Source organism: Taudactylus pleione, unplaced genomic scaffold (genome assembly GCF_031769625.1).
Source record: "Taudactylus pleione unplaced genomic scaffold, aTauple2 ptg000179l, whole genome shotgun sequence".
Classification (NCBI taxonomy): Eukaryota; Metazoa; Chordata; class Amphibia; order Anura; family Myobatrachidae; genus Taudactylus; species Taudactylus pleione.
The window spans coordinates 10,230,889-10,242,546 of NW_028284581.1; the positions used below are offsets into that span (position 1 = coordinate 10,230,889).

An 11,658-nucleotide genomic window follows, 5' to 3' on the forward strand; every position below is an offset into this window, starting at 1 on the left:
TATATATATATATATATATATAATGTGACAGGGCCTGGTGTACTACATCTATCTATACATCTTATAAATGAATGTGAGGTTGTTTGTCTGATTGTTATAAAGACCAAAACTACTAAACTAATTGGGTTATGTTTTTCACCATTATGTAGGTAATTTTCCCATGCAGGTTTTAGGCTAAGGATCACCACAATCAGTCATAAGGGGGATGTGGCGGGGCTCCATGGGGAGGGGTCCTCTGTACTGCTCTCAGCAAGGAAAAATTATCTTAGCTTTGGTGGAGATTTCACAATGCCTAGGAGAAAATATTCACTTGGTCATGACAGTGCTGTGGAGAAAAGGGTGCTGGTATTGCAGCTAATATATATATATATATATATATATATATATATATATATATATATATATATATATATATAAGAATCAATACAGGCACTACCGGGACTCTCCAAAAAGTTGTAAACAACTGTGTTTATTCAACGTTTCGGGGTTCTGAGAAATGCATTGATCAATCCATGAACCAAAACCCCAATATTTATGTATTATTTTGAGTGATTTAACAATGGTGAGTGCAGAGTTTTTTGTTTTTATTTATTTAAGCAATGTGTTCCTAAGCCACTTGCACCCTAGGCCTCGGAATGGTGAGTGCAGGTTTGCGCTCCAAATCTGGGAGTGGTGAGTGCAGTGGATTTCTGACTTTGTATATTTGGTTAATTTTTAATTAACCTTTTTGTGATCACAGCTTTCTCATGCACCCCTGTGCAAGCTTATTTATATTAACCTCTGTCAGCTGCCTCTTTGGTAGTTTGATAGAAGCTATGTTTGGTGACTGTCTTGCCTTTAAAAGCCATAAGTTAGTTGGCATGTAAGCTTTAAACCAGTTAACATTTTTTCAGTTTAAACTCTGTGATAGCAGCTATCAGGTTTCCACAAGTATGACAGATAGTGTAGGACCTACAGAGAAATGGGGTCCTGTGATGTGGGCTGCAGGCTTAAATGCATTGATCAATCCATGAACCAAAACCCTGTTATTAATGTATTATTGTGAGTGATTTAACAATGGTGAGTGCAGAGTTTTCTGTTTTTATTTATTTAAGCAATGTGGTCACAAGCCACTTGCACCCCAGGCCTGGGAATGATGAGTGCAGGTTTGCACCCCAAATCTGGGAGTGGCGAGTGCAGTGGATTTCTGACTTTTATATATATATATATATATATATATATATATATAATGAGTAAGATGAACAAGAAAACTGAGACAGACATCCTGTGTGTGCTGAATTACTGCATACATTTTTTTAAGTAGAAGGGCTGACTATGTAAAAGCAATAGTGGGCAAGGAGGCTACATTATCCATGCCATCCAGTTAGAAGTTCAGTAACTGTAAAATGCACTGCAAAAATATAGTTAATCTACAGTTCATGTGCTAACAGCATGCAAGAGCGGGCCGTAGATGTCCCCACTCAAGCAAAACATGCACCTAATTCCCAATCAGTTAATGGAGTATTCTTTACATATTTAAAGCTTTGACCATTAATTTGCTTGACGCATTTGGAAGAAAAGTAAATAGGTGTAGTCCTTCAGGTGCTAATGTAATATAACTGGCCTTACACCATATCTATAGCTACATGATTATTCCAAAATAAGTGATGTTTTTCAGTATAAACCCACTACCTTATATCATATTACATACCAATTGTATCAATTGTATCTTATTATAGAGAAAAGTAACTGAATATGCTGATGTGAATATTATATGATTTAAATACATCTTTATTTTAAAATGTCAGTGAGATATATTTTTTAGAACTTCCATACAAACAATTTTGAGTTAATATTCTTGACTAGAGACAAGACATATGGTTGATTAAGTTAATTTTAAATAGTATATGCTGCCAATCAATCTTTTGTTTGAGAGTAATTGGCAAACTGGCAAATAGTACTTGTGAAGGTTATTTAATCACATGTAAACATTTCAAATTAAAGGTCCAATCCAAATGTGTTTAACGGCCAGCATTGTGACAATGTTCCAACTATTTGTCTTTCATTTAAAGACAAATAAAATTTGGCAGAGACTCATATGCATTAAAAAATTTTATTAGGGATTTGCTACATGTAAAAAAAGATATATTTAAAACTAAGTGAAATAATAAAATACAAACTACTTTAAAGTTTACTTCTTATATTGGTTGCTAGAAATAAAATACCTTTATTTATTATGCCAGGAGAAATACAATTTTCATTTTCTAGTATTTTTGCAATAAATTATAGTCAAAGACTAACAATTTCCCTCATGAATAAGGCGACATTTTAAAAGCTTCAAATAGTTATCAATTTTATGTGAATCCCTACGGAGACAATGAAGTAGGTTGTAAAAGGACAAGAGCCGGGAATTCTCATCTCCTGGTATTCCAGCTATTGGACCTGGCCATGGAGAGTAGACTTCATTTTCTAAATCACCTGGATGAATCTAGAAATAAAATAATGCAATATATTTTGTATACAATGCAAACATCAAGGTAACTTTACTTAGTTTGCATATATTATCATTTGTACACATTAAATTACACTAAGTTTACCCTTCCAACAATTCTTTCCATTCCTTCCAGGAGACGCTTAGTTTGTTCTTCAATTTCTACAGCTTTCCAGAGGATGGTATCTGGTGCTTCACGAATATCTTGTACTTCAGAAACCATGTGAACCAAAGGATCATTCCAGGATCTTAGAACTTTCAGCACTAAGGTCAGCAAATCTTCATGCTTTATTGTATACACAGAAAATAAAATGTAACTTTCTCTAATTACACATTTTTCCTTCTTTACAAATATTGATATCATCATCATCATCAATATAGACAATCATGTTTAAAATGTGGAATTTAAATAAAATGGAATTAAATTGTACTATCAACCATTTTACTTGATCAGAGATCTGAACTTGGTAGTATGGGAGCATGTTGTAGAATAGGATAATTGATTAATTTTTTTGGAAATATTTTACAAAATAATGAGACACATGAAATGGCTTTTCCTAAGGTTTCTTAAATCTAGTCTCTTCCTGTCTACAGCAATGGACCTGAGTTCTATATATGTCCATGACATCTACACACATGACTCTTGTCAGTAAATTACTTTATTTTCAATAACATTACTTTATTTTCAAAAGAGGAAAAGGATAAAAAGGAAATTTGCTCAGTACAATATACCTTGAATTTCTTCAGCTATGCATTCACTTTTAAATGCGGGGCAAAAAGTTCATTCTGGTCAATAGAGCCTCATAAGTATTGGGAGTACTTCCACATGTAATATGGCAGAAAATTACAGATTTTTAACATTACATACACTGGAGTGTTACAAAGTATATTATTGATTATGATACTGACATTGTTAAAAATTTGGTTTGTAATTTATTTTTTTCTAATTAAGTTGTTGGCAAAATAAAGCAAAACTGTACTTTATACAAATTGCTACAAATATCCCTAACAAAATCTTTATTTTCTCACTTAATTAGGATTGATTTTAAACCATTTGGACAAGCCTTACTTGTATTTGCTGGGCTTGCTCCTTGTCTTCAGGGGTATTTAGTGAAGATGTATGGCAACTCATAACAGATTTTGCAAGAAACCTCCGACCTGGTGTAAACCGTTCATCCTTTCAAAGAAGAATACACATTTTGTTATTTAATTGGTAGCAGATAGCACACTAACTATTTTAATGTAGCATTCCAGCACTAGACATTCCAGATCAAAGCAGATCCCTGTCTTTTTAAATAATCACTAAATGGTATTGTGCTATCAAAATAAAAGCTGTCTTACAATATATTATAAGTTAACCATTCACTCAGCTTAATTATAGGGACTTGAAAAAGTTCCCGATGAATGGTGTTAACTTTCTGTATTCTGATCTACCACACCACTATTTGATCTTTCTTATGCACACTGCACTTTCAGTACTAGACACTTTACTTCCAATCAGCTAGGTGGAACTATTGAGTCAGTTTTGAGCATCTATGGAATTACACATGTGCAGTGTTATAGCGTGTATCACCAATTAAGCATATTCATTGCAGTTGGTCATTTGAGTTATGAATTTACATGTATACGTACAGTATATGAAATGTTTTCATCTCTGTGTGGATTTTAAGAATATGTTGTTAAATACTGTCAATTTTTAATAAAGATCATTCCTTGATTGAATTGCAAAACACAAATATTACTGAATTATATACTTCTACTACCAGCACAGTGAAACTAATATTTGTATTGGTCTAACAAAATATTATAAGCCAATCATTCACACAGCTTTTTATACTACTTTAGCAGAATATTGACTTATATTAACAAATTTTTACCAATAATTCAAATGTATTGATTTAAATATAAAACATGTTAAATATATATCTACTGTAACTACAGTAATATACTTACAAATTCATTGAACATTTCAGATGAAAGAGAATGGATGTAATGTGAAAGTTTTACTGCACGATCAAAGAGATCTCCAGTGGATATTTGGCAATTTGTGCCCCCATTTGGACATATTGGCTGGGGTGCTACCCCTTTTTCTGTTAGTAGTATACTGGATCCCACTAATATAAATAGCAGTATACCTTTAAAAAACAAATAACAAAATACTGTATATCATTGTATAATGTAATGAACAAATGATGAGACTAAAAAATCAAAACTTTGAAGTTGCTAAGTTTTTTTTTACGGTGATCTTGACATACTGATTATTGCCACATGATTCATTTTCATCCATCTTAAAATATATATTTATTGAATAATATCCTACATAATGTCCCAGAAATTTACATACGCATGTTTTATGTAGAAAGCACTATGACAGCTTCCATTATTGTCAAATTGTATCCAATACACATGTCTTAAAACTAAATGAAGAAAATATGCTCAAGCTTGGTTTTGATATTTAAAACAAAACTTATGTGTTGAATAAAGATCAAATAGAATTTTAGCCTATGATCAAGATATTCCTATTTTCAACAAATAAATGAAGACTGCTGAATATTAAATTATACATTAGAGTGAACCTTATTTTCAAGCATATATAAATATATAAAACTGAATTGTATGAAACAAAAAATACCTTTTAGGATACTCATCAGATCAATCATGACTGAGAAAGTCTTGCACACAGGAGTAGACAGTCTTTTGTGTTCTTGTTCGGCATTGTCGTTTTTATATCATTAGACACCTTAGATGAATTTATGCAACTTCCACCCTTATAATCACAAACATCAAATGTCCTTATCCTTTCATCCATATTCACAAATGTTTTTTGAAAAATAATGTGATGCATTTATTTAACTAGCAATCATGAATGTTTGATAAAATTCTGGTAAATCACTAAAACTGTTAGGCAATGTCAGATGTAGATTGAGGTGCAACAGTAGTGCTTGGAAACTATCCACTGAAAAGTACTTTGGTGAGCACTATACAAGAGAAATTGTTTCTGGGTGCCAGCTATATTGTGCTAATGTTGTTATTCCAGAAATTAAAGGGCAAGTATATATACCACTGGCACTCTTCTCAAAGTTTAGAGCTAAAGTCTCACTGAAAACTGCATAGAGGTCATCCAGGATCTCCAAAAAAAGTAAACATAAAACAAAAGAAACCAGGGCTCCCTATAAATCTTTCAGAAGTTATCATGGCATTTCCTATGTCCTGACTAGGATGCCAAGTGATACTTATCTGCTGAATATAATAACCTGTGTGCACTATTTCTATACATAGTTCTCTGGTGGATTAAAATAATACTTAAAAAGTAAAACAATTAACAAAATGTAATAATGATAACATTATATTAACAATTACTGCTTTATGATGATTTGTGTTGCCTAATCCAAAAACAGCATCTATAAATCTATCTTTGTCACAAGGAATTCCCAAAATACATGTATAAAATATCATTATTCTAAATGTAATATATAATAGCTTTTGTCAGCTTTTCAAATATCACTTCAATTTGTTAAGAATTCCACTCATCTATTATAGTATTGGAAAACAGGAAATCATATCAAAACATATTGCTTTACAACGAAACGTCATTTTTTGCAAATTAAATTAGTTAACATTTGTTAACATTTAGCCCTCAGTTTGGTTCTGTTATGGCAAATGCAGAATTTGTTATGAGTCATCAGCATGGAAGATTGTTTCTTAACAATTCTGCTAATTTTAGCTTATTGTAATGCACTATAGGGTTTAAGTACTGTATATGGCTTTAACAGCAGAGTATAGGAAACTGTCCCTATTATTGGATCGGATGGAAGATGATGAGTGGCAATGAGAAACACTTGCCAGTAAGAAGATAGTTAGTGGAATATAAAACTGGAAATCATAACTGAAGGTGTTTTTTAGGAACTTCAAACTGTACCTTATAAGGCATTTTTGCTTAGTAGGCATGAGTGTCTGTTCTTAAAGTACATATCCTTTTTCAGTAGTTTGAACTTGGCTGCGGTGCAGGCCAGGACCAGGGCTGGAATGGGTGTGCAGTCTCGAGGAGTAAGCTTGCAGACAAGGCCAAAGTATAGTAAGGACATAGTGTGGGCTTGTATTTGGAGAAATGAGGTATGAGATATATGTGTTTAAACTAAGGTTCTGTCTCTAAGGGGCCTTGTTATCAAGACAACATCATGAGGATAAGGCTCTTCCAAAAGATTACGACCATTTGTAGCAAGGTTACATTTTACTATAAGCTGAACACACATTTAAACATCCAATAACATAAGAATGAAGGAGTTCCCTGGTTTATTATAATTCAAGTACTTGAAGAAGGACCTTTGATCCAAAATGCATTGTGCAAATGCCATGCTACATGGATTGGACCCATGACTTACCATTATAAAAGGCAAAGTGCATGTGGTCTGTTGCTGAACTTGCCTCCAACCGGAAGTTGGCTGTTATCACCTTGTTTGCACACACCACCAGCCAATTATGGTACGAACCAGTGAAATCATTCATTATTATGTTATTGGATGTTTTCATGTGTATTACTACTTATGTCTGACACTTTTTTCTTTTTAAGAAATGTTATTGTTTTTTCACAAACTTCATTTGGTCCCAACAGCTTTTTGGGTAAATATCTAATTTAAATAATTCCATTTAATTGGTATTTATAAACATCTAACAGTAATGAGCGCTGCATAGAATTCACTGCTATTTTTGTGTGCATTATTTCTATTCAAGTATTGGTGTTTTACTTGCTTGTGTATACAGTCTGCTGCATATTACTGCTAACTCCACTATATAAGGATTACTCCCACTTTCATTTGGTATCCTTATAAGCTGAACATGGCAGACATCAGAGAAACCTCTGCATTCAGACAAGTGCCCTTGATTCCCAAAGTCTCCATTATTCTCAATGTTGTCTGGGCCAATTTACTGTACCAAGCTTTAAAAAGCTTTGTATTATGGAGCTGGCTCCCATAGCTAATGCTGCCTGAAGATGGCATCCCGTTCTGTCCACATAATGCGAGAACCAGCACAGAGGGAACTTCTGATACTTCTCCAGCAGGCTCCATGCTCCAACCTTTCTTACTGTCATTCAGCTTGTCATGATAAGGCTACAGATGACTTCTCCTCAGCTTGACAGTTGAATTCTCTTGAACAGCAGCCAGTCAAAAAAATACATGTCATAAGGTCTGGTACAACTAGCCACAGCTAGTATTATTAAGAAGAAAATAGATAAAATAGCCAAATAAATCCTGGACTATTTGATCTAGCTAACATACTGTAAGCATCCCTCACTTACTGTAGTGGGACCTAATATCCAACTCATAAATACAATGGCTGAAGGTACAGTAAGTTTGTCACACTTACAAACAAAAGTAATTGTCTTTCTATATAGACCCTTAGCCTCTTTTCTGAAGCAGTGAAAGAGAGACTCAAGAGACTGACACTCAATTGATTTGCACTTTATAGCTGCAAGCTAATTTGCCTGCAATCTGATTGAAAAGTCCTTCTCTCTCCATTAACTCCAGGGAACTCTCAAACAAGATCTGATGAGCCAGAGCTATTTGTAAAGATGTTTTTTTTTAACCAAAAACAATATTCCTGGAGTTTTAGGAAACATAAGAACAAATGTCTAAAACTTAAGACACATATACTGTCCATGTCGAATGATATGTTGAAAGAGAAAACATTAACATTTATGATATTGTGAAAGTTAACATGGTCATAATTTCAATGTTGTTTATGTCAACATGCATCATGTAGACACTGATGAAATGTCAACATGTTAGGATGTCGACATTTCATCCCTGGTAGCCCAGCAGTAATTTACCTGCTCCTTATGGCTGCAGTGGCTTCCATCATCGATTCTGGATTCCATTAATCATGTGTTCTGGTGAGTATTTCTCCCCTAATCCCTAACCCTCCCTCTAGTGTCTAACCCTAATTGCCCCCTCACAGTCTATCCCTAATCTACCCCCTAGGCCTAACCCTAACCCTTATGCCCACAGCCTAACTGTAATGTTGACATTCCAAAAATGTTGACATATAACATGTTGACATTTTAACAATGTTGAAATCATAATTGTTGATAATGTGGTGTCGACTTTCTGAATGTCAATATTGTAAATGTTGACCTACTGACTACATTCCCTTCCTGTGGCCAGTTGGACTGTATTAGCTTAGTGTTAAGGATAGTTATAAACAACTATATATATATATATATATATATATATATACTGTATATAAATATTTTATATATATATAAATATATATATAAAGTAGTATGCTGTACTATTATGTCACCCACATACAGTAACATACTTGATAAACCAGAAACTGCATTTAAAATAATATTCCAGTAATATCTGATCCTATCCAGGATCTACCTAAAAAGTGGTAGCACTCAATGCATTTCAATGTGGCAAACATTTTATATTTAAATCTAGACTCATTTAGTTCTTATTTGTTGATGACTTTTTTGGAGGGATTTACATATAAGTATTGTTTTGGTCATGTCATCATTCTAACCATTTTTTTATATATAAGGTTAGTGTTCAAAGTGGAAATTTTGAAGTGGGGGTATGAAAAATGTAAGGTTGTACTTATGCGCATGCCAAAGGTGCATACACCATAAAATGGGGGCATGGTCACTCAAAAGGTGATGTGCCCTTAAGGTATGCTCCTTTTTCACCAGTGTAGTGTACCACACCATAGTACTCCTTGTACACATTATGCCTCACAATAGTAGTGACCTTTATTCAATGCCCACAGTAGTAGTGCCAAATATACAATTCCTAGAGTAGCAGTGCCCCTTGTAGTAGTGCTCTCTATACATTGCCTACAGTACCCTTTGTAGATGTGCCCCCTATACAATGCCCACAGTAATAGTGCCCCTTGTAGTAGTGCCCCTATACATTGCTCATAGTAGAAGTGCCCCTTGAAGTAGTACCCCCTAGACATTGCCCACAGTAGTAGTGCCCCTTGTAGTAGTGCCCCCTATACATTGCCCACAATAGTAGTAGTGCCCCTTATAGTAGAGCCCCTATACATTTTCCACAGTAGTAGTGCCCCTTATAATAGTGCCCCCTATACAGTGCCCATGCTAGTAGTGCCTCTTACACATAGTGACATACAAACACATGCACAAACTATACTTACTTGAAGCCCTGATCCTGCGCCCGTCAGAGTCCAACTACTCCTATTGCTTGACACTGTGGAAGAGACATCATGATGTCTCTCCCAACATTCACTGTGAGCTCCAGGCTCTGGCTGCAGTGAGGGAGCCACTGGGCGCCCGCTGGTTACAAAAACTCAGCAGACGCCTGGCATATGGAGAAGGCAGCGGCAGTGCCTTCTCCAGATGCTTCTACAGATCTTCCAGAGGCAGCTCAGTGCTCAAAGTGCATGTATACCATACCATTGTATACCAGCACACTTCGAGCACTGTATAAGGCACCAGAAAACTCTGCAGTGTCATACAGATGGTAAATAATACAGAAAACAAATTATACATAGAAAGAGAACAAGGACATAGGTTGACAGAGAAGGTTCAGCCATGAGACAGACTAGAGTGGGTCCTGCTTTTGAGAGGAAGAGTGTGAGTCTGAGAAAATATGAACTAGTACTTGTATGTGTGCAGCAGGAGTAGTAACGGGGAGAGGGGGTCAGGATAGGATAGGCCAGAGGAAAGAGATCTTTAGAGAATGCTTGAAAGCTTAAAGGTTATGGGAGAGTTTAGATAGGCAAATTAGGGAATTCCTGATGAGGAAAGCAACATGGAAAATGTCCTGGAGGTTAGTCTGAGAAGTAGGAGAGGAGGGGATGCAGGCATAGCTAATAGGCAGATCTAAGGAAGCACAATAAACATTACTGTATTTTGTGATGATAATGGGATGAGGTCAGAAGGTTTAGAGATGAACAGTATGACGGAGATATATTGGTGAGGGCTTTGGAAGGGAATAGCTTGATTCTGGAGATTATGGTTAGGAGCAAGTTTAGGGATTTACATAGTTGTGCAACATATGGACAAAGGGCCTGATTCAGCAAGGAAAGCACAGATGCAGACTCACGCACCCGGCTGCTGGGAGAATATGCTAATGAATGCATATGCATGGAGACCGCAATACAAGATGCAGACCCCCTGCCCCATACTATGCCGCCCATCACCCTTTACTCCCAGCCTGATCAGCAAACAAGATAGCGTAAACATTGGTAACATCGAGAACCATCGGACCCAGTAGCATAATAGTGGGTGACCTGACCTGCCGCAGGATCTTCACTGCTTCCTGTGTACAGCTTACGGTATGGCTGCGTATGCCGCCGCATTGCCATAAGTATGCACGCCCCTATACTGGTGTTATAACACCTGCGTTCGCCTGACCACCCCCCGTCACCACCCACAAACAGCAATTCCTGTCAATCAATATCAGAGGGGTATGCGCACACAGTGCTAGTAGTCTGCATACCCTAACCCGATAGCACTGACTTGTTTGCGCATGTGCAAAAACATCGGCCGAGTGCGTGCGTTCTCTCCTGTGAGTTCCTTACTGAATCAGGCCCAAAGTCAACAAATGAAACAATTCTGATTATATATATATATTATGTTTCAGAAACCTGATAATTAAATAGACCCTTTTGAATCTGTCCAACTAAAGGCCTGATTCATTATCGATCGAAACTGCGATTACACATGCATTTGGCCGAATGTTGCATTCTGTGCATCCATCCGCATCGCAGTGTGTCTGTGCGAAGACTCCACTGTGATGGGGACTGCGGTCACAGTGACTACACAGACCCAGCACAGAGCACGGGGTAGTTGGCGAAACACAGGCGTGCCAGTGCGTTTGAATGCCGTTAAAGGGGCGTGCATAAATTAGCCATTGTGGTGCCATACGCAGCTTGGGCTTTCACTGCGTGCGATGAGGTTAGCAATTCCTGAGTAAGGTCAGTCCTTGTACAAGTGTGCATGAGGCTCCGATTGTACTCAATGTTACCGATTGCTTTGCAGACTTTCTAAGTATTACAGATGTGTGTAAGGTAAAGTGGACGTCCTTATGTTAGGCTGCAACAGCATTGCGATTGCAATCATTAGCATATTTTCACAGTGAGACTGCATGTGTAATTGCTGCTGCGATTGCAATAGCGATCCTTAATGAATCAGGACCAAAATGTGTTTTCTGTTTTTCCAACCT

The 11,658-nt window shown here is 36.2% G+C and overlaps 1 protein-coding gene across 1 annotated transcript; it reads right to left on the reverse strand.

Moving 5' to 3' along the window:
• Window positions 1-1,843: 1,843 nt before the first annotated feature.
• Window positions 1,844-5,160, reverse strand: PRL (prolactin). Its single transcript, XM_088475958.1, has 5 exons — window positions 5,103-5,160; window positions 4,424-4,605; window positions 3,540-3,647; window positions 2,577-2,756; window positions 1,844-2,467 (listed from the first exon to the last, which is right to left on the reverse strand). Exons 1-5 carry the CDS (start codon window positions 5,128-5,130, stop codon window positions 2,276-2,278), a joined length of 690 nt encoding a protein of 229 aa, XP_088332084.1. The 5' UTR covers window positions 5,131-5,160; the 3' UTR covers window positions 1,844-2,275.
• Window positions 5,161-11,658: the final 6,498 nt, after the last annotated feature.

Bases quoted from the DNA above. Each gene is read 5' to 3' on its own strand.
- PRL (XM_088475958.1), bottom strand. From the start codon at position 5,130: ATGATTGATCTGATGAGTATCCTAAAAG. The intron at 4,606-5,102 runs GTATTTTTTGTT...TGTTTTTTAAAG, and splicing joins TCTGATGAGTATCCTAAAAG to GTATACTGCTATTTATATTA. The intron at 2,468-2,576 runs GTAAACTTAGTG...TTTTATTTCTAG, and splicing joins TGGAAAGAATTGTTGGAAGG to ATTCATCCAGGTGATTTAGA.